The sequence below is a fragment of the Tiliqua scincoides genome, chromosome 2 (genome assembly GCF_035046505.1).
Source record: "Tiliqua scincoides isolate rTilSci1 chromosome 2, rTilSci1.hap2, whole genome shotgun sequence".
Classification (NCBI taxonomy): Eukaryota; Metazoa; Chordata; class Lepidosauria; order Squamata; family Scincidae; genus Tiliqua; species Tiliqua scincoides.
Window position 1 is genome coordinate 210729444 of NC_089822.1, and position 26027 is coordinate 210755470.

At 40.7% G+C, this 26027-nt stretch overlaps 1 protein-coding gene across 3 annotated transcripts; it reads right to left on the reverse strand.

The window, feature by feature from the left end:
- Nucleotides 1-175: 175 nt before the first annotated feature.
- ATRIP (ATR interacting protein) lies at nucleotides 176-26027 on the reverse strand. Of its 3 annotated transcripts, XM_066616087.1 has the most exons (14): nucleotides 25854-26027; nucleotides 22582-23016; nucleotides 18409-18491; nucleotides 16546-16716; nucleotides 15623-15738; nucleotides 15054-15211; nucleotides 13151-13222; nucleotides 10450-10579; nucleotides 7835-8539; nucleotides 7132-7280; nucleotides 3524-3615; nucleotides 2605-2688; nucleotides 1538-1790; nucleotides 176-409 (listed from the first exon to the last, which is right to left on the reverse strand). In XM_066616087.1, the coding sequence occupies exons 2-14, from the start codon at nucleotides 22997-22999 to the stop codon at nucleotides 342-344; spliced, it is 2499 nt and encodes an 832-aa protein (XP_066472184.1). In that variant the 5' UTR covers nucleotides 23000-23016; nucleotides 25854-26027; the 3' UTR covers nucleotides 176-341. The 3 variants fall into 3 exon arrangements, with proteins under 3 accessions (XP_066472184.1, XP_066472185.1, XP_066472186.1); XM_066616088.1 differs by lacking the exon at nucleotides 13151-13222; XM_066616089.1 differs by lacking the exons at nucleotides 176-409; nucleotides 1538-1790; nucleotides 2605-2688; nucleotides 3524-3615 and adding an exon at nucleotides 3946-4886.

The following is a 26027-nucleotide window of genomic DNA, read 5'->3' on the forward strand; positions in this document are numbered from 1 at the left end:
AGCACTGCTCAGCAGATGAGAGCCTGAGGGTCAGATAAAAAGCTTCCGCGGGACGCATTCAGCCCTCAGGCCTTATGTTTGACACCCCTGTTCTAGAATATTTAATGATCTAAATCAGACGAACACAGAAGACACCATGCAAAGCAGTCTTTCAAATAAATGCAGAAACTAAGCATTTTAAGATATTCTTGTTTTTAATATCACATTCTTCAGGTATCAACATTTCATCATCTTTCATTTTCAATAAAACAATTTAGACAATTCTACATTTTAAATGAGTATGGTTAAAAAATTAGCCTGTTCTGAAAATTAAGTCAATATACAGTGTTATTAATCCAAAACTAACTGCATTCCATTTCTTGATCATCGACTTCTGGCTCCAAAGGATACAATTCATCCAACGCAAGTTCTGGAATAGAGAGTGTACACATTTTTAGACTGCTAAATGTTTTCAAAAGACAAGTGTGCCTGTTCTAAATTATTTTGTACATGGCTGATTTAGGTTTATAAATTCCTGTTCATTGACAAATTCTAGAGTGGAGCTGAGAAATCTAATTTATCTTTGAGGGTTGGGGCAAAGATATGTGGAGGAAAATGGTAAAGCACTTTATATCTCAAAAGTGGTATAGAAATTACAGACAATAAAAACATATTTTATAAACTAGAAGTTATAGGAGTTATAAAAGTTATGCAAGCATTGTTGCATACAGTGCATGCTTATTAGCTGCTGAATAAAAACCAGAGCAGAACTTGATTATTCTGTTCTTAAAATGATTTAAGGAAAGATATAAAAAACTATTACCCAAACATACATACATACACACACATAACTCTTAAGTCTGTTTTATTTCAAACAGGTGAAAACAATCTCAAAAGAGCTGCAGGTACTGCCTGCCAAGCCAGACATTTGCCAGCCACAGTAAAGTTGGACAGAGGCATTTCCTACAGATGCAACCTTGCACCATGTGAAAGGAACAGCATCATTAGTTACAAACTGAAGTAAAAAGGACAGCTCACACTGCTAACAGAGCCATGGGACTGAGTTAGAGACTCTCTCCTAAGTGAAGAATCTTAAGAGGAAAAAAAGATAGCCTCTCATGGGGTCTTCATTACACCAAGACTAATACTTTTTGGAAAGCTATCACCTTGGCAGTAAAGAAGAAACAAAATGGTACTATGTTAGAATCTAGGAGAGGAACCACAGCTCAGTGGCAGAACAGATGTTTTGCATGCTGAAGGTCCCAGGTTCACTCCATGGCATCTCCAGATGAAATGATCGAAGGAATGAAGGCTGAGATAGAACTTTGCACGCAAGAGATATTCCTAGAACAGTGAGGGCAGGGTGTGGGCCTGGGGCAACTCAAGTCAATACTGGGCCCTTCTATTATGGCAATATATCAGTCATGAAAATGTGGAGGCCAGATTTCTGTTGGGTTCCACAGAGCCTCCAATGAAAACAGGGCTACTTGGGAACAAGCTACTTTAATTGTATCAAAGACATATATTAAAAAGACATGTTGCGTGCTACCTAGCTCACCTTCACAGGCTTTTAGATTTGTAACTTTTCTGAAGATAGCTCTAATCCCAGGCATGACATGATCGTACTGATGGAGCACTTCTAGGCAATGTTCCTGGAAGAGTTTATCCTTCTGAGACAGATTGTGCAGGAGCAAAACAGTGTCCCGTAAAAACTGAACAACTTTATTTCCATGCACACCAAACAAGTTTCCTTCCAACCTTCTGATCGTCAGCCATTGTCTATGCAACATTATTATAAGAGCTTTCACTACCTGCAGGAGAAAACACAACATGGTTTTCGTACAGATTTTTTTAAAAGTTAGTTTATAATTGTCACTGCCACCACTTTACAAGTGATAATGTAGCAAAACTAAAAAATGAAAATTCATATTCGAAAAAGTTGATCGAAAGCTGATGAAAAGCTCATTTGGCATAGTAGGAAAGCGTTTCTTGATTTCCATAGTAGGAAAGCCAATTCAAATCTTGATTGTCAGATTTGACAGGTAACATTTTCAGCTTTAAAATAAGCAGATTTAGCTTCTGAACAAAAAAAATGCATGATTAGGGTCTAACTCAGTGTTTCTCAAACTGTGGGTCAGGACCTACTAGGTGGGTCACAAGCCAATTCCAGGAGGGTCATGTAGCACATAGCTCAGCTGCCATTGAAAATACAGATCTGCTGGGCAGAGCAGTATCTTGGTGGGAGAGAGGCATGGTGCTTTGGCCTGAATAGGTGGGAAAATAGAATGCTGGAAAGGGGGTTGGAGAAGGATCCAAGTCTGTTCTGCTTTGACTTCTGAGTTGGAATGTTTGGATTCCAAACATGCTATGCAAATAACAGCAATCACATGCTGTGTAATGGGACCTTTGGCTGATTGTGACTTGAGTTTATAGGCTAAAATGAAGATGTCACTTCCAGCCATGACAATACTTACAGGTTAATGACATCACTTCTGGTGGGTCTGGACGGACTGTCATTCCAAAAGGTGGGTACCGGTACTAAAGTGTTTGAGAACCACTTGTTTAGCTAACTGAAGTACTTGGGTTCTTTATTATAATCTTTAGGGCCAAGGTGTTAGTGCTTACCTCAGGGTTGCACTGGCAATCTGTTCCAACAAGTAAAACAGAAGGACAGCAACACTGCACACACTTGGTCAGGAAACGAACTGTCTAAGATACAAAAACAATAATGCCATATTGTATGCAAAGTAGGTTTTAAATAACCAGACCTAATTAAGATCAGTTTTAACAGACACATACAAGAGCATTTTAATAGTGCTTAAAAACACTGCTTCATGGAGAGCACATGGCTACCAGAGCTGTATGCGAGTTGCCTCTTCAAATAAAAAAAGCTGGAGGCTTGCCTTGAGGTATACAGTCAGTCGTATCTTACATGAGGTTTAGGTTCTAGATAGAATCAGCACGCAAGGGGAAAATAGTGTGTAGTCCAAACTACCTTAAAGCCAAAATATATATACTGTCTCTTTAAGTAAAGTCATATGGAGAAACTGCGATGACTGAGGGAACAGCAGATTTATTCTCCCATCTCATGCTCACTCCAGAGCATATACTCAGTGAATGGAATGGTGGAGCACTATTTGTTTTTTCTCTTTTGTGGTTGCAGAGTGCATACACTTGAATTCACACAAGTACAGTGTGTGTATATAATGTTTAAAAATATTCTAGAAATTAGCTAATGTGAAAATAAATGACCTGCCTTGTTCAAGACTAAGTATGGATACTTCTAGAAATAGTTGAGAGTCTTCTCATTTCGGAGGATTCATGTCCATGATTGTGATTTACAAACTGAAACTAGGCAGTTTGTGCTTTATGAGCTCAAAGTGACAGTAGGAGCTAGATGATACTGTTATGAACATCAGTCTTTGAATTTTTTTTAGTGTGATGAACGTTTGTAATATGAAAAAGTAAATTATTATTCTGGCATTTTATATCAAATTAGAAGTCAAGCAGCTTTCTGTGTTCTTACTTAAAAAGAATCCTTTACCTCTTGTTCCACCTGAAGCCAGAGCATCTCCGATGCATATTTATCTGGTCGTAAAGTGACATACATGTACAGTGCCAAGAGAAGACAGGTGTCTATGAAAGGATACCACATTTCAAGATTAATGTTATTACAGCATCTTGAAAATTAAAAATGACAATACTGTTTATGTGCTCTCCCCTCGTCCTCTGGGCACTTCATATTGAAAAAATTTAAATACTCTTCAAAATACATTTGAAATCCATTCCAAAAGTGCCTTCTGAAAAAGGGGAGGGGGAAAAACAGAGAGGGAAAAGAGAGGGGGAAAAAGAGAATTATCTATTTCAAGATTGTTTTAGATAATTCTCTTTTTTTCCTCCTTCTTCCCTCTGTTTTTCCCCCTCCCCTTTTTCAGAAGACACTTTTGGATTTCAAATGTGATTTTACAGTACTTAAATTTTTTTAATACAGAGTATTTAAAATTCCAGGTGGTGGTCCCTTGCCACCTGCTATATATTATGGACTCTCCTCCTTCTCCTCTACCCAATCCAATCTGTTTCATGAGCACAGAGGGAGGTATGCTGGCCAGTACTTCTGCAATGCAAAAAACAACACAGAGCCAGCCCTCACGTGAGCCTCCCTGTCCACCAAGGTATCTGATGAGGCCCTCTCATGTTTCCCACCAAGTCCTGAGATTTGGATCTTATTTGTGGCCAGGTAGAGACTGTAGCACCTATTGCCAAAGGGACTCCATTTCCTTCTCAGATGGCCTTCTGCTAGGCAGTGAAGGCTTGTAAGGATTGGTTTGAGATCCTTTGATTTCCTAGATTTGTATTCTGCCATCTCTTTGCTTCCACTTTTTAAGCAGTCTTGAATTAGTTAACTATATTAGTTCAATATTCTTGTAAACACCCTTGAGCATTTTTCTAAATAGAAAAATGGACTATAACTATTAAATACAAAACTGCAGCAGTTCATGCAGTGGAGGAAGACTATTTGGGTTGCCGTTTTTAACTTCTACATTCTGTCACAAGACAGTCACACAGAATTCTGATGTTCCTGGCTAGGAAATATAGCAGTTGATATCTGGGACTGGGTGCTACCATGTAAAGACCCAAGGTACATGATCCAAGGTCACACCTATACTTACCATGAAAAGGGTTTGTTCCACTTTAATTTCTTTGTAATCTTTAAAGAGTGGCATACAAATGACAATGTTTCATGGGATGCAGAATAAACAATGCACTTTCTTCATACATGCTGTTGGTGTTGACAAGGTGCAACTCACCTGCTGGCTCAGTAGCATTTTCTTCCAAGTTAGTGGTTTACCAGATTCACTTGTCAAGTCACTGTGTGACACCTAGAAACATGTGTTTCAGGGGATCGCCTGTTGACAAGCCAGCAACATTTTTTGTGGGCTAGCACTTTTTTTTTTTGTACATACTTGAAAGCCTGCTTTTACCAAAGCCCTAAAATACTGATAAGATTCAAACAAAACACAGGGAGTAAAAAATCCTTTCCATGAGCTTTAAGACCACTTTCAACTAGTTCAGCTCTCCCTAACGTTTTGCCCTTGACTATGAAGGGTGTTTATCAAAGGACTAAGATGACACCTGAAAATAATGAAAAAACACTAGGAGGAAAGATGTAAAAGCTCCTCTAAGGTACAGATGGTGAAGGGCCCAATCCTATCCAACTTTCCAGTTCTGGTGCAGCTGCAATGCAGCCCCAAGGAAAGGGAACAAACATTCCCTTACTTGGAGGAGGCCTCCGTAGCTGCCACCCCCCTCCCACAGGATGCTGTGCATACCCCATTGGCACGGCTACACCAGCGCTGGAAAGTTGGATAGAATTTTGCCTTAAAACACATTATCCCAGCCAAAAGTTATTAAGACCCCAAGCCTGGGAAATTTAGGTTACAATCTGGCTTCTACAAAAGCCCACTCCCATCTGAATGCAGAGAAAAAGAGGAAGATATATATACCTAGAGACTTTCTAAACCAGGAAGTCCTAGCTAACTGGCTCACTGATTGTTATCCTCATATCCCTAATTACCTAGTCAACCACCAGTTCCATACTTCTTAAAAGCACCTGTTGTTCCTTCCTGCTCTCCATTAAACCTTAGAATTCTGGTGTCTTTAAGAACAGGAATCCAAGCATGACTGAGGCTCAGTCTCCTCCTTCTGATTCATGTTAATATGATGCTTATGAATCTCTATAGCCTCTCTATAGATCCATGTCTGGTAATGCTGTTCTTTAACTAGTACTTGTTAAAGTACTGGCTAAAGTGTCTGGGTAAAATTAATCTGGTGCCCTGTACTGTGCAAAAACCAGTGTCTGAGCAAAATTAATCTGGTGCCCTGTACTGACAGCATGCTCAGCTACAGCTGATTTATCCACCTGCCCCAAACCAACAGTATCTTTGAAGTTCCTTAAGCCTGGTGTTAATGGACCTTTTGATGATACCAATGTATACTTTGCCACAGTCACAAGGGATTCTATAAACAAGTGGTGTATCCCAGGGGTGCCTTGGATTCTTAACAGATTGCAAAAGCTGTTGGACCTTCCTAGTTGGTTTATAGATTGGTTCCATATCTGCACAACCCAAAATTTTTCCAATCCAATTGGTCACTCCTTGGATATAGGGCAGAAAAACCCTAATCCTCTGACCAACCTGCTCATCCACCTGGGGAACCAAGGCCCTGTTGATTATCTTCTGAGGATACCCCTTTTGTCATAAGGCTGTCATACTGTTGTAAGGCTGTCATTCTTGTTCCTATTGGAGATACTGGGGCTCAGAGATCCTTTTAGTCCTAGGTAATTGGGAGTATGAGGATAACAATCAGTGAGCCAATTAGCTAGGACTTCCCCTTTCTCTCTTCAGATGGGAGTGGGCTTTGTAGAAGCTGGATTTTTACCTAAATTTCCCAGGTTTAGGGTCTTAGTAACTTTTGGTTGGGATAATTCAATTTAGTCTTCACCGTCTGTACTTCAGAGGAGCTTTTACATCTTTCCTCCTAGTGTTTTTTTTATTTCAGGTGTCATCTCAGTCCTTTGATAATGCCCTTCATAGTCAAGGGCGAAATATTAGCGACAGCTGAACTAGTTCAATGTGGTCTTAAGCCTGTGGAAAGGATTTTTTACTCCATGACAACTCCGACCACAGAAGCCTCAGTTCCTACAATAAAACTCAAGATTTCTAAGTCTTCTAGCAAACATTGTTCTTCCATGTGGTAATGGCATCTGGCCAGATGCCTTTAAAAGGGGATTGGACATATTTCTGGAGGAAATGTCCATTACAGGTTACAAGCCATGATCAGGGTATATGCAATCCCATGGTTTTAGAAGTAAGCTACCCAAAATATCAAATGCAAAGGTATTGGCACCAGGGTGAAGGTATCTTGCAGTCTGGTTTTGTGTGCTCCCGGAGGCATCTAGTGGGCCACTATTTGATACAGGAAGCTGGACTAGGTGGGCCTTTAGCCTGATTCAGGGGGGTTCTTTATGTTCCAGGTTAGAAAGTTAACACACAAAACCTTTTTATTATTATTATCTTAAATATTCATGCTAGCCCTACAAATACAATATTTTGCAAATCTAACAGGACTATGAAAATTTACTCTCTCTCTTACCTGAACATGAACAAAACTGAGCAGCCAATTCATGGTGTTCAGCAAGGGAAGTCAGCAGCCTCACAGTCAAGTGTACAACAAACAAGGGGGCTTCAGAAGATAAGCAGCGAAGCAAGGTCTGTGTCTGGCTATTCAACAAGAGCTGAAAGCTTTTTAGAAAAATAATAATTAGAAGATAATTATTTCTGCAAACAGCTGACTATTAGGGAGTGTCCTCTTAGTTCCCCCTTAAAAACACAGTATTGCTGGAAGTCTGAACAAGTGACATTTATAGTACCATATCTGGGTAGGAAGGTAACAAAGTTGTCCAGATATGAATTGGTCACAATCAGCTAGGAACTTCTACAGAAGATCCGTCCATTCCAAAGAACAGGATGCTCTTTTTGTTTTGTTTTTAGTATTCAGGCACACACATTCATGAACTTATATAATTCACATTCACTTAAGTGGAGCTTGTACATCTCACCTCTAGTTCTTCAGAATTGCAATTGCTTAGCCAAGTAATTTAATGTTTCTGTTACCAGAAGACCATAATGTTTAAGTTGTAGAGAGGAACTGCATTAACTTCAGGCACTGACAAGGTTATAAGAATCTATATCCATTACCAATTTAGCTGCATTAAGTAGGAATCTTAGTTTAGGACAGGAAGAAAGGAGATGCCTGGAAATAAAAGTTATGAGATTACATTCAAGCTGTGTTTTACCTTACTAATAAGTCAACCGATGACTTTTCCGCTAATTTCACCAAAACTCTGAGACACTGATTCATAATGCTGTGTCTTTGGCACCCTGCTGCTGTAGCACATAAAGTCAAGAGCTGCAGCAGCTTTTTAAACAAGGGATGTTGAGATTGATCATCATTAGCAACACTGAGTGCTAGGTTGTGCTCTTGAAGATTGGTGCTAGACTGCTTATTGCAAACAATCTTGTCCTTCTCTGGTGTTTCTGTTCTTCTCAAATCACAACCTAGTTTTGTATTAAGGGAGAGTAGTATATAAACAACATCCCAGCTATAAAATACTAAATAATATAGAATGCCCAAAGATGCCACTGCAAATTCTTCTACAGATGATAGAAAATCATCTACACTTGCTGTTGAGGAAGTTCTGGAAGAACAAGCTGATTGGTTTCCAGAAGGAGAGCTTTCTGTCTTCATCGTTAACTGGAGGGCTCGATAGTATGTGCCAATATGATGTTCCAGAAGAGGCAGGAGGTGTACTGCCCCAGAAATTTTATAGCGTTTAAAGTGGGATATTCCTCTCTTGTTTCCTTCTGAGCTCTCTACCAAGGATCCTTCATCCATAGCAATCAGATTCAGTCCAGTTAAGGCAAGTTTTTGAGCAACTCTCAACAAAGTCTCTTCTTCTTGAGAACTTGTGGAATTGTCACTAAAGCTTTTTGTAGATCCTCTAGGTGAAGAGAAATTCAGTGTCACATGTGTGATATCATGAACATATTTCAAAACACTCAGTGCATACATTACAAACCCTATATGCCATGTAAATGGTTTTAAAAAACATCAAATTTAGATCAGTTTCTCAAGATTTTCACCTACTGCTGTTAACAAACAAGCCTGCAAAGAGTAACATCCCTGCAATAATGATTATCTGGCTTAACATTTTGCTGTCTCATTTGATCTCAGTTTGAGTGACAGGGTCCAATCCTATCCAACTTTCCAGCACTGATGCAGCCACAATGCAGCCTTGTGGTGAAGGAACAAACATTCCCTTACCTTGAGGAGGCCTCCGTATTTTGCACCCTCCTCACCAGGTGCAGTGCACATTCCACTGGCATGGCTACATCAGAGCTGGAAAGCTGGATAGGATTGGGCCCACGGTGAAACAAGAAAGTTTTTAAATTTGTAAAATGGATTCAAGCAGAGATCAACAATTTCAAATGTTAACAGAAACCTTTCACAACATTGGTAATCTTCTGAAACATCTCAATCTAATTATGCTCAGATGCCAGGGCTACAATACCACACACATATTCCAGGAGGTAATTATCACTGAACTCAGTGGGAGTAGACATGCATATGTCAGAGCATCAGATCTTTGATACAGACTGATGGGTAGAAGTGTTTGTTTCTGGTGAGTAAGACAGATTACAGCCCAAGTCTTACTGAACACAATGGACTTACATCTGAGTAAAGTTACAAACACCATTTTCAAACACCTCTATTGATGGGCTGACTGTGCAAGATGCTCACAAAGCCATAATTCTCTGTAATTTTTCCAGCCAAATGCCATCTTGCCTTCACTGAGATTTGATTATATACATATACTATGCTAAAGCTTACTTTCCTCATATTATACTGTCACCGACAGCCCCAATTAAACTCTCTGAGCCACTGGCTATATTAGCATATAAATTATTATAATTTGCATATCTCTGTATATCAGATGATGATATAAATTGAAGAGTACGCTGCACTCAACAAGTGGTCACCCTCACACGTAGAAAAATCTCTTGATTAATGAACTCGTTAAGAGCAAACAGTTCTTCTGTTGGTTTTTTTTAACTTTTGTATTTGCTCTGAAAATGAATGTCAGAAATCTACTTTTCTCAAAAAAAATACTTTGACTTTAGTAGATGAATTTTCCCTCCCCATAATATACTTTCTTAAGTGTCTTAATGCCAGCGTTCTACTGTAAACTAAAGAAATTGCCTTATTCTGAATCAGACCATTGGTCCATCTAGATCAGTACTGATTAATTAGCAGCACTTCTCCACTGTTTCAGACAGGAAGTTTTCCCTGCCTTGCCTGGAGATGTCAGGGATTGAACCTGGGACATTTTACATGCAAAGCAGATGCTCCTACACTGAGTTACAGCCCCTACCTGAGGTGAATGTTTACTTTTTCAAGCAAGCTAACTGTAGAATTGTTTGGCAACATTAGAGTACTGTGGTCTTTGTAGACCACAGTAACCCCTGCTAATTGGGTAATTAACCCCTGCTAATTGGGTAAGAGGCACTTTTTCAAGTGGGTGCTCCTTTTTTTTAGCAGGGGGAGAGTAACTGGCCCATCTCACCCCAGCACTGTCTGTTATAGTGGCTGTCTGCTGGTATTCATTTGCATCTTTTTAGATTGTGAGCCCTTTTGGGACAGGGAGCCATTTAGTTATTTGATTTTTCTCTGTAAACCACTTTGTGAACTTTTAGTTGAAAAGTGGTATATAAATACTGTTAATAATAATAATAATTAATAGATGGAGTAATGATATAAACTGTAGAAACCATGTATTTCTGATGTGAGGTCTTGTTTTTGCTTCTATTTTGATATAACTGTTTTTAGTTTTATAAATCGGTTAAAACATACTTGTTGAAAGAACCAGGCTGTAAGACAGGTCCAGGCCAAGTTTCAGCATTATTGCTAAGAAGGTAACAGAGTCCTAGTGATGATTCTGGAACAATAGGCTGCTTCATCAGTGCATTTATCAAAATGGAACCTGTAATGATATATAAATCAATTGTTCAAGATATATGTTGAAAATTCCCAAGTATTACATTTGTAAGTAAGGTGGAAGGCAAAAAACACACAGCATAAGCATTCACTCTATAATTCATCACTAAAGGCAGGTGCTTTAAGAGGAAGAAAATTCAGTTTAAATAGATGGGGAAAACGGTACACATACACATTGTCTCCCTTTTAAAGGCCCACTTGACTTGTAGATAGCCAAGTTCTTTAAGGTTGGCTAAACTTTAAAAGAGAATGACATGTCATTTGTTGTAAAACTAGCTTTGCCACCATTTTGTACGGCCACTGTGCAAGAAACTAAAAATACAAGCCATAAAATATACTCTGAAGAAAGGTAACTGCAGCATTGAGTGAGAGAATGCTTAGTCCAGTGGTTCTCAAACTTTTTAGCATTGGGACACACTAAAAAAAAGTTTCACTTTACCAACTGCTCAAGCCACTGTGGCTATAATGATGATTGGGCAGCAGTGCTCCCCCTCCCCCAAGTAGCAGGTGGTTTAACCCTTGATGCACATAGCCTAATCTGCCTTGTCAGTTTTGCAACCAACCAAAAATTGGGTTGCAAACTACTGGTGGGTTCCAGACCCGCAGTTTGGGTATCTCCAGAAGTTTCTGACTTCAAAAGCAGACTTATGGTGTTCAGGTCTATGGTAAAATATGTTTTTCTAGAAGTTTCAGCCAAACTGATCTGCACCAATTCTTATAAAAACACTAGGAGTAAGGACCAAAAGATGACTTGCTAAAGATAACATTGTCCATAGTCTTTCGAGACTGAAGGTTGCCAACCATTTTGTCCAGTATAAACGTGTCATAAACATGCTAGGTCAAAAAAAAAACAAACCCACCCAATCTCTAATTTTTATTTTGGGGTAAAGATTACTGATATAGAGGATTTTTGTTATCTGAAAAAACTGAAATGGCTTACATCTGCAGTTATTTTTTCCTACAGGACTAAATGATATAGGCTCTGATTGGGACTAGAACTTTTAAAATAACCACCCAAAAACATTTATACTTTACAAAGCAGTGCAACAATTTAAATAAATGGTTTTATGTCTATCCTTAAAACTGTAATATGCATGCATAAGCTCCAGTGATCCCCCAGCAGCCTTGAGAAGGTTGCATGGACTTAGTCTCTTGGGTCAACAGGGCTCAGTGATGACTTCATTGCTGAGTGCTGAGATATTGTCAGCTTCACAGCTGATAGCAATGTTACAGAGGTGGAGCTGGATGGCTGGCAGGAGCACTTTAAAAGGGGAAAAACAAAGCAGGGGAGATGAGAAAGACTGATAGAAGGCAAGGGAAACAGGTGGTTGTGAATGTCAAAATTGTCATGCTGCTGGTCTTGTTAATCTGCAAAAATTCTAGGCCCTTATTTGTGGATCGATTTAAGTGCAAGGAATTGTTATATGCTGTTCCTCAAATTGCACTTGAAACTATGGGGAACTGGTTAATGGAGAAGTGGATAGCTGGAACCTCTGATTGTTATAGAGTCCATTGAAAGGGTGTTCAAACCTTGAAACCTTGTTCAAGTCAATTACAGCAACTCCAAATCCAAAATCAGCTGAACTCATAATTCAGAATACTGACTTGTTAAATTTATGGCTTTATCTGTTAAAAGAAAGGATAAACAGTCCCTTTCTAACAAACTATAAAAAGTGACCATCCGGAGATACCATCAACAAAGTACATACTATGTAACTATAACAAACTTGGTCCGGTTGGTTTGAAATAGATAAATTAGCAGGAATTAATATTAAAATCAATGTAGTTAGAAACTATTAGTTTAACATTAAGAACAAACAAAATGTCTGACACTTCTTGTTTATTTAATCATATATATTTTCTGTTACTTCAGTCCAAAAAGTGAGAAAAAAAGAGAACATTCTTTATTGCTGTTCTGTGAACTCCTGTGCAAGCACCAGCTGAACATTTATCACATTGAACAGTCACAATGAAGCTTGCATTACAGTACAAAAATATTTGTTGACCAAAGCCAATATAGAATGTAACAATATAAATTCAGAGAACCATAAAAAGTTTTGAAAAGAGCTTGAGCAAATGAAGGAATTCCTCTGGATCTCGGGTCACTTTTCTCACCCAACACTTCCACTACACTGGAAACAGCCTTTTTTCTGAAAACATCCAGAAAATGGATTTCTGCTACTGAAACCTTTGGATTCAAGTCTTTGATTTTGACTAGGTTATGTATAAGGTTGCTTTGGCATTACCGTGCATCTATTCATTCCATTTGTTGCTTTGGAGTACTGTAACTGTCACATTTAGAAAAGTACTGCACATTTTCTGCTTGGTTTACTTTACCACTCAAAGGAGTCTAGAAAAGGCAAACATTTTGGGAAATGGGCACACCTAGAGGAAGGAACTCAGTGACATTTCATGAGGTTTCCACCTCCCAACGTTGCACAATATTTGGGGGTTCCTCGAGGGAATAATGTTCTATGCTTTATAATCTAGGTTCCCAGTCCTTTTCCTAATAAAAGAATGTAATTAAAGGATGTCTTAATTGGATAGTACGTGTTACCTTGTCTTTGAGCACAGAAGTAACTCTTTTCTGGTTTCACAGGCTCAGTATCAAGAGCAGGCATCTTACTGTCTGGAAAGAAAGCTTTGTAGTAATCCATGCAGCAAAATCCATGCACCTAAAAATGTTTTAGGTTTAATTCTGTCTAAGACTATCATAGAACAATTGAACTATTGCTTACTTTCATTTTTCATTACTTGATTTAAATGGACCAAATGAAGACACTAATACAGGCTTAAAGTGTCATCTTGCTATATTAGAACTTTTATATCAGCACTTACTTTTCCTCCATGGGCTAGTTGTACAGTTATTAACTTTATTCCGATAGTTAGGTTTTACATTATCTGAAGCTGAGCACTTGAATAATAAGAGGCTACTATTTTAAACTTGAACTTGTACTGAATGATAGACTGCCAACCTTTTATCAGCTCCTGCTTCCAACAGTGTGCAGTTTGATCTGCAGACATTAATAGCAGGTGATAACAGATAACAATAGTTCAAGCAGCCACCAGCAAGTTTTCCTTCCAGTCATAAGTCATAAGCTTAGCCCCGCTGGATCAGGTTAAAGGCCCATCTAGTCCAGCTTCCTGAATCTCACAATGGCCCACCAGATGACTCAGACTTTCTTCTTGAAATAGCCAGATCTCATCCATTCTCAAGGTCTTAAAGGAGGACAACCAACTTCTTGTTTTTCATAAAAGTGAACATGCAAGTCAGTACCTTCACCCAGAAACAAAGTTAACACTGCATGGTGTAGATCAGGTGGCAGGGATTCACAGAAGAGTTTGGCGAGCATACAGAAGACTCAAACACTCAAGCAACAAGAAAGCCCACACACTGGTGAAGCCTCTCCAACTGGACCTCATCAGTTTTTAGCCAAGCCAGGATAATTTCCTGCTTATAATTCCTAAGGAATGCATGTGACTCTGACTGGTGTATCAATCTCAGAAAGCTTGTTATTCTAGTTTTCCCACAACCCTTGCCTCTGTACTTAGATTTGAAGATAAAAGTAAGGTCATTTAGCAAGATCATTCTATATATAAAGCAAGCTGGGATGCCATCCTGATTGTTTAGTCAGTCAGTTGCCTTTAATTTCAGTATGTCCATGAACCCAACCAAACAGTCTAGACTAAAGTAAGAATCTCTATCTGAGAAGAGATTGTGAAAAGCAAAGGGTGTGAGCTGATACTGAACAAGACCAGCAATGAACTGCGGGAATCATATTCTGTATATGAACAGGTTTTTCCAGAAATATAATGTAATTTAAGGTCCATAAGTCTACATGAAGTTCTACAGTAACCACAGATGGCTTGGTTTGAAGCTTTCTTGCTAAAGTTTGATGCCCATGGATAAATGCCACTCCCAACTAATCCTGGAATTTAGAACCATGAGGAAAAACTGCAGCATAAGCATTGTTGAATAATCAATAGCCACAATATAATTGCTAGTACTGTTCAGGTAAAGCTGCAGTCTATGGCAGCTGGACAAGTTAACAGCAACACTCAAGGCTTCCTGGTCCAGAGTGGAGGCAAGACTTAACCAAAGCTGAAGTTATAATTATTGCAGAAGGGATTTGATTCTAATAAATGTAAAACAGGCCCGGACCAAGACCTCTCAACACCTGATGCAGTATGCCAAATGCTGACCCTCCTTTACCTGGTGATATGCCAGCCTCTGCTCCTCCCACTTCCTGGTCTGGAAAAGGGAGCCAGAAGAAGAGGAAATGAGCAGCAGCAGAGAAAGTGAGCAGACAAGACAAGTCTCTTCTGCCTCTGCTGCCCGAGGCAACTGCTTCAGTTAGCCTCATGAACTGGCCAGCCCCAATATAAAAGTTAGAATAAAACAACTCTGAGCAGCAGACAAATTTTCCCACTAGGGAAATATCAAGAAATAATTCATTTACCCTCATTAATCCAAGAAGACTGGCCAAGAAGCTGTGTTTTAGAGCAGGATGCTTTTGGTGATATCTCACACCTGAAAGACTCTTTTGTAAGATAACTCTTTTTCTCATTCTGAGAACATCTTTCAGCTCTTACAAAGCTAGGAGGACTCTTCTTCGGACTAAAAGATTAAAAATCAAACATATGAATTAATACTATAAAAGCATTTAACTTCTGGACTTTCTTCATAGATTTGACTATAAAAATACTGTGAATATACCTCCAAATAATAATTAATTTAAATCAAACTTATTTAACAGAGTAAGTGGAAAAGCAGTATATAAACAGTCTTTATAATAAAAGTTTCTAAAACACAGAAGTAGAACAAAATGTACTTAAAATTTAATAGATTTTGGTCCATTACAACAAAGTCTTGTGTTCCTTTTTGAGTTTACCTAGCTTTGTGCTCAATCATGGTAGTGCACTACAATTAGCAAGCAAGAGGAAACAATTATGAAGCACCTATAAAAAGGATGACCTAACTGTGTGGAATATAGACTTGCATACTAATAGATTTGTTCTTTGTATATACCTAGTATATGAAACTGAAGGAGTAACAGGTTTAATTCTTTCACAGTTCAAAAGCTTCATTCTCAGCTCATTCATTTCAGCGTCTTTGAACTGTATCTCAGACTGCAGTGACTGTAACTGAAAGAATAAATTGCTTGGTATTAGAAACTTAGTGAAAGTATATCTGACATTGTTTTTCTTTAATGCTTGATATTTAAATTTTGCTACTACAGCCTATACATTTTTGTTCATGTTTCTTTCCTTGTTACATCCAAAGCCATATGCTAACAATTGACATACCATGACAAAACTGGCAGATATTTTCAAGTTGCACAATTTTGGAAGAAAAAAGTCATAGTGCAATTGACCACCAGAATGTTCAGACAAATTCAACACAATTTTTACAAACAGATTTATATTTTAAAAACTGCAGCTGTGCAAACATTCTAAGAGTTTTAGAAAAACAATGGGGGCTCAGGCTCAATAGCAGTGATGTTATTAAGGGGAGTAAAAGAATTCTGCAAATGATTCTGTTCCAACTTGGAAATGTCAAGAGCTTGCTTAGCAATTTGGTTCCAACTCTTTCCTGGCCAGTGCATGTGTGGCTTGTGCTAGGTTGTTTCAACAGCTTTGTAGTAAAATATAACCAGCTAGGACATTGCACGTGCCTTGCATCAGAATCACAAGGAGAAATGGCAGAGCAGATTTCTATGACTAAGCAAGTTGACCTTAACTCAAATGTTATTATTGCACAAAACTTTCCTGTCTATGTACTCCGAGTCATCAGATTAAGCAATTCGAATTTTCATAATTTCAACAAAGCATTCATCCATATTAAATATTTGTGTATATCAATACATAGATCAAAACAATTATAAACACAAGGATTTATTTTAAAACCTAAAAGTTTTTCATGCAAATTTACTTTCATTCATTATCTAGTACCTTTCTGGAAAAGTCCTTTTCTTTTTCACTTAAGGTTTGCGCTTTCTCCTTTTCTAGAAATGCGTACGATTGTTGTTGTTTCTCCATCTTGGATTCCAGCTGCTGCATTGAGTCCCGTAAAATTTTAATTTCTCCATTTTTAATGAGGATTTCATCCTGCATTTCTTGCTGCTGCAAATTCACAACAACAATTTAAGCAAAAAGAACAACAATTTGGAAAGACTCAAAGGGTTCTACAATCTTTATTTTGCGTATCTTTGCACATACCCTATTGCTGTTCCTCAAGCTAGTTCACATATTTAATCATGAAGTGGGAAAAGTAGCAACTGAGGTCACCCACTATTTCTTTCCCTCTTCTGCAGTATTCGTTAATCTAACTGTGAAGCCCAAATGATGGTGCAGGTAAAGACAAAGAAACAATGTAAGTTACAATTCTGGGCAGCCCAATCCTGAAGAAGGCGGCTTCACCAGATGCAGCTGCACCAAAACAGCTACTGCTGCATCCAGCAGCACTGCTGAGGTTGCCGGAGGTCTCCTTGGGCGACGGGGAAAACCCCTTCCCCAGAGAAAACCCCAAGCCCAGCAATGGGACTTCTCAAGTCCGTGCTGGCTATTCTGCTGTCACAGACTTGAGACTCTGTGTTGGTCCTTCTGGCCCAACACAGCATTCAGGATCCAGCAGAGCAGAGCTCTGCAAGTCCCACCCCTCTCCCACCCTGGTTCCTCTTCCTGCCCTGGAATGCCTCCCTCCCACTCCTGAGACTGTCACCACCTGGAGCTCTTATGTACCTCCAGATGGCATCCAGCCAGTGCTGGGCTCAGTGCTGACTGACCTGGAGCTTGGCACTGGCTCAGTTCAGGATTGACCCTAAGTTACTTTGCTTATAAGTAATATGTGAACTGGCTATTCTCATTTTAACAACTGGAGAAAAGATAGAGTGATCACAACTCACTTGAGGCTACCTAGCCAAGTCCCTAGTTGAACACATTTGAATGCATATCTTCTACATTCAATATTCTGTCCTTAGTAAGCACAGCTGTACTTGTTCCCACCGCTTGTCAAGAGGGGCTCACTAAGTCCAATATTGTTGGATATCAGAAGTGATGTCTTCCTATGGTCTTCAATAGGGTTTTGTTTCCAGTTCCAAAGAAAGAAAGGCACAGTCATGCAACTGGCCGACTGTGCAGTTCAATTCTCAAGGCAACAGAAGATACATGAGAAAAAGCACCAGGAAAGTATGGGGAGGAAAGAACAAACAGTGGGCAGTCTAAGTGCCAGGTTTAGGAGCAAGCAAACAGCTTATACTCATGCAAGGCACTGGCTGCCAACTTACATCCACACATTTCCAAGCAAGTTCCATTAATATCAACAAAAATGACATTTCTGAAAGTGTGTTAAGCATTGCAGCCTAAAAAAAACTTCTAAAGGGTCCTTCGAAGTAATCTAGCCTGATTCATGTATTTATCTGCATTGTTTCCAAGACAAGGGATGGGGGCAATCCATTATTTCCTGTTTTAAGGATCAAAGCTCTAAAAGTATTTTGCCTATTTTACCATTGCTATTCCCACTTGCCCCTCAGTTTCTCTTTTATTTTGTTAAATCCATCTTTCGTTCATTTAGAGGTACAAAAAGACTGCGTGTGCAAACAGTAGTAAAGCCAGCCACCTATTGTCTCACATTCCTATTTACTAATTCCACACTGTGTAGCACCAATATAAAGAATTATGCTGATCTATAGATGGATCTTGCCTCACATAGAGGCATTTTTCCAGAAGATTCAAGACTTTAAAAGGTCAGGAAATCCACCCACATGCACATGTCAAGTTCAAAAACTGCTTCAAAAAAAAGAAAAAAAAGCCAACCTTCTTCTTAGCTTCCTCATATTGTGCTTGAAGTGTTTCGATTCTAAATTTATCTTGAGATGAAACTTCATCTGTACTGCTTCCTATTGAGACAAAGAATTGTGATCTTAGTATTTGATGTAAGTCATGAAAGCTTTTGTGAACAGAGGGCATGAATTCAGAATCCATTTCTATACAAGTCTAGTGGCACAGAAAATTCTGTGGCCTGCAGTACACCAGGCCACTATCAGGAACAGGAGAACCATGCAGACTTCACATATTTCCTCTCCTCACCCCCTATAAATCCCCTCAACTCAGATTAGGTTTGGTGCAAGACTTGCATACTGGGAGGGGGGGGAAGAGTCAGAAGTCTATGGAGTCTCAGGCTAATGCCTTTGCATAGAAGACTGCAGCTAAAGAGAACAGTAAGTTGAAGAACACTGTATACTCCAAAACACAACACGGTATTTAGGGCCCAATCCTATAGGGTCAGTGCCAAATGTCCCCTTCCCAAAGGAGCTGCTGGTTGGATTGGGCTGCCCGTCTTTATGTGATGAAGGCTACCTAATGGCAGAAATACTGTTTCATAAACAGTAACTCTTAAATGCAAAATTTAAATCAAGCTCAGATGTCTCTTTGAGAGATCTTTGTGGGCATAGATCCACATATTGTAGCATACAAGTCCCACTGATTTCACTCCAACTGAAGTATATGAAACTAGGTATACAACTGCAGTTTAGTTTATTGCAAGAAACAACAATAAGATGGCCAGATTAACTTCCAGTCTAAAGAAAAGCACTACAATGAAACTTACAATATTGCATAGAAAACCAGGATTAAATTCTTATGTATCATAATGATACATGAGTATCTTGCCTATATGTTGGCAACCTTCAGTCTCGGAAGACTATGGTATCGCGCTCTGGATGGTGGTTCTGGCACAGCATCTAGTGTGGCTGAAAAGGCCGATTCGGGAGTGACAATCCCTTCCACATTGGGAGCAAGTGTAGTGTGTCCCTGGTCTGTCTCCCTGGCTATGGGCCTTCCTTCTCTGCCTCTTTGCCTCAGACTGTTGGCCAAGTGTCTGGGAAAGGCCATGCTGCACAGCCTGCCTCCCAGCGGGCCGCTCAGAGGCCAGGGTTTCCCACCTGTTGAGGTCCATTCCTAAGGCCTTCAGATCCCTCTTGCAGATGTCCTTGTATCGCAGCTGTGGTCTACCTGTAGGGCGCTTTCCTTGCATGAGTTCTCCATAGAGGAGATCCTTTGGGATCCGGCCATCATCCATTCTCACGACATGACCAAGCCAACGCAGGCGTCTCTGTTTCAGCAGTGCATACATGCTAGGGATTCCAGCTCGTTCTCTGCGCATGAACTGAAGGTTGTCCATGACTTTGTGTACCTTGGCTCAACAATCTCCGACACTCTTTCTCTCAATACCGAGCTAAACAAACGCATCGGTAAAGCAGCTACCACATTTTCCAGACTCATAAAGAGAGTCTGGTCCAACAAGAAGCTGACGGAACATACCAAGATCCAGGTCTACAGAGCTTGTGTCCTGAGTACACTTCTGTACTGCAGCGAGTCATGGACTCTTCGCTCACAACAGGAGAGGAAACCGAACGCATTCCACATGCGCTGCCTCCGACGCATCCTCGGCATCACCTGGCAGGACAAAGTTCCAAACAACGCAGTCCTGGAACGAGCTGGAATCTTGCCTATAGCTTTCCACACAAAGATTTGTTCAAAAACTTAATAATAATTATAAATAATTGTGATATTAAACTATCGCAATATCATAGATATTGTGCTTTTGGAATGTAGTGGGCAAATGGGAAACTGCCAAAAGTGAATACAGTATCCTATTTGGAAATATCTTATGCCATCTGGATGGGAAGGGAGAGATATATTTTGACAGTATGTTTGTTTGTCATTACCCCTGCTAACTGGGTAAGAGGCACTTTTTCAAGTGGGTGCTCCTCTTTATTTAGCAAGGGGAGAGTAACTGGCCCACCTCACCCCAGCACTGTCTGCTCTAGTGGCTGTCTGCTGGTATTCCTTTGCATCTTTTTAGATTGTGAGCCCTTTTGGGACAGGGAGCCATTTAGTTATTTGATTTCTCTGTAAACCGCTTTGTGAACTTTTTGTTGAAAAGCGGTATATAAATACTGTTGTTGTTGTTGTTGTTGTTGCTATCCAAGTGCAAGGCTCTCTTTTTGCCCATGGTAAAACTTGTTTCACGCATGGACGTTCATCACAGTGATTGAAACATCAAGTAGTTACTTGCACAAGTAAATAAACTTTCATATAACATCATGTTAAGCTCAACAAATTTTTCAATTCATAAATTCCACTGGCAGACTTCAAGTAATGTAAGTATGTGTGAACTAAACCTAAAAGACACACAGCTATGACTATTTAGTACTTACAGGTTTAGAGATGTCCAGAAATATAAACTCTTACATGTGCTTAATGCAAGGTTTCGCAGAGTGTCAGTCAAGACCCACTGGTGGGTTGTGAACCCATTTCAGGTGGGTCACGACATAGGACCTCCCATCCACCTTCACCTCTGTTTTGCTCTGAATTGGAGACATTCCGGAGGCATGAAGTGACCCCAAAGGTCTCTTCTGGGTCAGGCCAAACTGGTGAACCACGCTATAGGTCTCTGTGGGCTTCAGAATGGCCTACGTAAGACTCCGAAAGCTACTTCTGGATTTCAGAAGGCAATCTCTGGAAACTGAAAGTTGTTCAGAAAGAAGTTTGGAAGGAAGTTGCCTTCCAAAAACTGGAAGTAGCTTTTACAGCTTCTGCAGGCCATTCTGAGGCCCACAGAGGCTTATAGAGTGGATCACTGGCCCAGAAGAGGTCCCTGGAGCCTCCCCCGACCCCACTAGGAGCAACATGTCAGATGAGGTGGGTAGCAAAGCCAGTACAGACTGGGAACCTCTGGCTTAATGAAATATTTCAAGCATGTACTAGAACTCCTGACTAATAAGCTCACTTCCATATAAAGACCTAGACAAGTTAGCTACCTTTTCTCCTGATCATTTTAATAGCCTATAAAATCAACGTTACTAATGCATCAACATTATTAATGCATAAATACTGAGATTTAATGATAAGACTCGTTCCATTAGTTTTCTTGCTTTGGGCATAAGTTTGCTGTTCCATTATAAAAAATTTTCCCATGTAATCCTTCCAAACTAACAACTGCTGGAAATAAATGTCATGGAGTTCGGCACTTAATTCTTTTTATATTTGGCTTGAAAGCACATCACTATGGTAGTTTTCAGCACTCTTTGCTGGATAGTGTAGAACACAACTAGACACCAATCACTGGAAAAAGCAGACATTTCTATATGCCACTGTACTTTAAAAAAATAGTGGTGCCAACTGCATAACCTGTGTTCCAGAACTGTGTCTCATCAGGTACAGGGAATGGTAAAGATCAGCATGACCAGAAGCTCTTGATGGTGTGTAATACAAGGACTGGAGGCATGAAAACTGCACTGCATTTACTACAGCAGAACAGAATACAGTCGTATGTCACTTAACAGGGGTCGGGACTGCAATTCCTGTCAAGCGGCACTTGATGCAATGCGAACCCTCCACAATGAAGGGGGTGTTTCACTCCTCTCCCTCCGGAGGGTTGTCTGAGCCTTCCAGAGACTGCGCACGTCTGAGCGCTGCCTCTGCAAGGCTCAGACTGAGGGAAATTGCGTCTCTCACACAACTTCACAGAGGAACCAGGAAATCACGTGGGAGACAAGGGAGGGAGAGGCTCCCTTGAACAACCCTCAGGAAGCAAGGGGAGCAGAACTCCCCTCACATTCGGAAGGTGGGGGTGTGCACCCCCAACAACCACATGACCACATGTGGTCGTCACATATGTGATCCCAGAGTTAGCCAGAACGTCGCCAAGGGCGCACACCTGTATATGGTTCCTTAACACTAGGTTGTGTAATCTCTGAAATAAGTTTCTGAACTGTACTTTTACACCACAAGAGTAGGGGAAGACACCTAAACTAACTCACCATACTGCTTTATTGCAGTATTCTTCCATATACTTATTAGTCTACATGAGGGTGAGTGGACAGCCTGTATGGGCAGGGGGTTGGATACAATTATCAATGAAGTCCCTTCAAACTCTATGATTCCATGAATATGCAAACCACAACTCCTTATTCATGCACATACCAAATTGGCCTGAAGATTTTTTGTCAGTTGTGAAGGCAATATGTGACTGCTTAATGCGATCAGCTGCTATGACGGTATTGTTCAGTGGGGAAGGCCACCTTGCATTCTGCTCCACTTGCACTGTATGGGTTTTGAAAGAAGCAGCTTGCGTCAATGCCTGGGAAGCAATAATATCTATTTCCTCCAAGTCATCTTCTGTAAAATCATCACCGTCCCCAAAAGGATCTTTTATATTTTTATGCTCAGGTGAAGGAAGCCTTTTGTGACGCTTGTTTGGTGGAAAGCCATCTCCATGGTTTCCAGTGTTACTCTGGCCTGCAGTTCCTGGCAAAGATGAAGTAGTAACTTTTGCTTGGTCCACACCATATAATATGGAGCTGTTTCTCTTCTTGCTCCCAAAGAAATGGTTTGCTGACATTCTGCGTTATAATCACCCTGGCAAATAAAGATATAAAACAGGTTTAGTCATAGAATCATAGAGTTGGAAGGGGCCTAATAGGTCATCCAACCCCCTGCCTGTAACAGGAAATCCTCCCAGTGCATCTCCACCAGGTGCTTATCAAGCCTCTGCTTGAAGATCTCCAGTGAGGGAGAGTCCATCACCTCCCTTATGAGGCACCTTCCTTATGAGGAAAGGCTACGGCGTTTGGGCCTCTTCAGCCTAGAAAAGAGACGCTTGAGGGGGGACATGATTGAGACATACAAAATTATGCAGGGGATGGACAGAGTGGATAGGGAGATGCTCTTTACACTCTCACATAATACCAGAACCAGGGGACATCCACTAAAATTGAGTGTTGGGCGGGTTAGGACAGACAAAAGAAAATATTTCTTTACTCAGCGCATGGTCGGTCTGTGGAACTCCTTGCCACAGGATGTGGTGCTGGCGTCTAGCCTAGACGCCTTTAAAAGGGGATTGGACGAGTTTCTGGAGGAAAAATCCATTATGGGGTACAAGCCATGATGTGTATGCGCAACCTCCTGATTTTAGGAATGGGTTAAGTCAGAATGCCAGATGTAGGGGAGAGCACCAGGATGAGGTCTCTTGTTATCTGGTGTGCTCCCTGGGGCATTTGGTGGGCCGCTGTGAGATACAGGAAGCTGGACTAGATGGGCCTATGGCCTGATCCAGTGGGGCTGTTCTTATGTTCTTATGTCCCTCAGCAATCTATTCCACTGCCAAACTGCCCTTACCATCAGGAATTTTGTCCTGATGTTTAAGATACGCGCTTTATGTGGGGCTGCCCCTGAAGACGGTTCGGAAACTGCAATTAGTGCAGAATGCGGCGGCCCGTGTGGTCACTGGAGGTAGGCGGTTTGACTCTGTCAGGCCGCTTCTCCGGGGGCTGCATTGGCTGCCCATTCGTTTCCAGGCCCAATTCAAGGTGCTGGTTTTGACCTTTAAAGCCCTATACAGCTCTGGGCCAGGGTATCTCAGAGATCGCCTACTTCCGTACAATCCGGCTCGTCCTCTTAGGTCATCAGAGAAGGCCTTTTTACAAGTGCCGCCGCCTAAGGAGGTACGTGGGGCGGCGGCAAGAAATAGGGCCTTCTCAGTAGTGGCACCAACATTATGGAACTCCCTTCCCCTTGACTTGAGAATGGCTCCCTCCCTTGAGACTTTTCGGCGAGGCCTGAAGACATTTTTGTTTAAAGAAGCCTTCAGAGTGCATGGCCTTTTTAAACATCTTTTCTGTATCTTTTAGTATTTTTATAGGTCTGATTCCTCTGATTTGCTACGTTTTGCTCCTTTTATCTGACTTTTTATCTGACTATGGTTTTTATGGGTATATGTTAATGTATTTTTAATATGTTTTTATTTGTGGTTAATTATGTTTTTAATTTGTTTTTAATATGTTGTGAGCCGCCCTGGGTCCCTTTGGGGAGAAGGGCGGGATATAAATAAAGTTTTATTATTATTATTTATTATATCTTTAAGTGCTATTTATTGTTTTTACATGTGCTGGAGATTTGTTGCAGTTTTAAACATTTAATTTTTATACTGTTTTTATATGAAAACATATGTTATATACTTTGTTTGCTTCTTCGGGTACCCACAGTGGTGGGTTGGGAGGAAACAGGGCATAACTGTTACCTCAGTTACCCCTGCTAACTGGGTTTACCCTTGCTAACTGGGTAAGAGGCACTATTCATGCAGGTGCTCTTCTTTTATTTAGCGGGGGGGGGGGAAGAGTAATTGGCCCTCCTCACCCCAGCACTGTCTTTTCTAGTGGCTTTCTGCTGGTGTTCTTTTGCATCCTTTTAGATTGTGAACCCTTTTGGGACAGGGAGCCATTAGTTGTTTGATTTTCTCTGTAAACTGCTTTGTGAACTTTCCATTGAAAAGCAGTATATAAATATCATTATTATTATTATTATTGCTGTTGTTAATAATGATAATAATTGTATTAAATAAACATCCATGTTCCTGTCCAGGGGCCAAAATCCAAAGGGAAATGAGTGGTCAAGAACAGATTCCCACATGCAGAGACTTCATTATATAGATCCCCCTTCATTCATCACTGCGTTTTGCAAGGTATATCCTAAGTAGCTGCATGCATGTTCACTCAAAAACAAATTCTGTGGCTTTCCACAGGTAGGGTGACCAAAGGGGACACAGTGCTTGTACCTAACTATTGTATAGTTAGTGGCTGTCTGCTGGTATTCATTTGCATCTTTTTAGATTGTGAGCCCTTTTGGGACAGGGAGCCATTTAGTTATTTGATTTTTCTCTGTAAACCGCTTTGTGAACTTTTGGTTGAAAAGCGGTATATAAATACTGTTAATAATTAATAATAATTGTATAGAAGAGGGAATTTGGGCAGGTGCAGCTGAACATGAAAGGGTTTAAAAAGCTACACCTGCTCAAATTCCCTCTTCTATACAATGGTTTAAGGCAGTGGATCTCAAACTTTTTAGCACTGAGATGCACTTTTTAGAACAACAATCTGTCTGGGACCCGCCAGAAGTGACGTCATCAAGCTGGAAGTGCAGTTATTGTGATGCCAGGGCTGGCTGCTTTCCTAAGCAAAGTGAATCAGAAAGGGAAAAAAGCCTATGTACAGTCTTGACGCAAGCTGAATCACCGCACAGCCCTGCCCCTTCCAGCAGCCCATCTGCCCCTATTTCAATGGCTACTGCACTAGGTGTTACGTCGCCCACCTAGTGGGTCCCGACCCACACCGTTTGAGAAGCACAGCAAAGGCATAGGCGGTCTCCCCCTCTAAGGGCCTTCCTTCCCAGCTCAGCCCGAGCCCGCACAGAAGCGCTACCTGAGCTCCCCACTGCAGAAAGGGAGAGGTTGCCCCTCCGGAACAGCCGCCAAGGCCACCCCCGCAGCCCGCGAGGAAGCCACGTTCACCACGCCTCCCGCCGCTTCACCAGCCCTTCCGCCATGTCGGAGGAGACCTGCCGGGGCAGCGGGCTGGCGAGACGGCTAGGGCGGC

Excerpts from the sequence above, each read along its gene's own strand:
- ATRIP (XM_066616087.1), bottom strand. The coding sequence starts at position 22,999 with ATGTCAGCAAACCATTTCTTTGGGAGCAAGAAGAGAAACAGCTCCATA. Across the intron at positions 15,212-15,622 it reads CCTTCAGTTTCATATACTAG|TCCGAAGAAGAGTCCTCCTA; the intron begins GTATATACAAAG and ends TTAATCTTTTAG. Across the intron at positions 410-1,537 it reads AAATCTAAAAGCCTGTGAAG|AACTTGCGTTGGATGAATTG; the intron begins GTGAGCTAGGTA and ends TCTCTATTCCAG.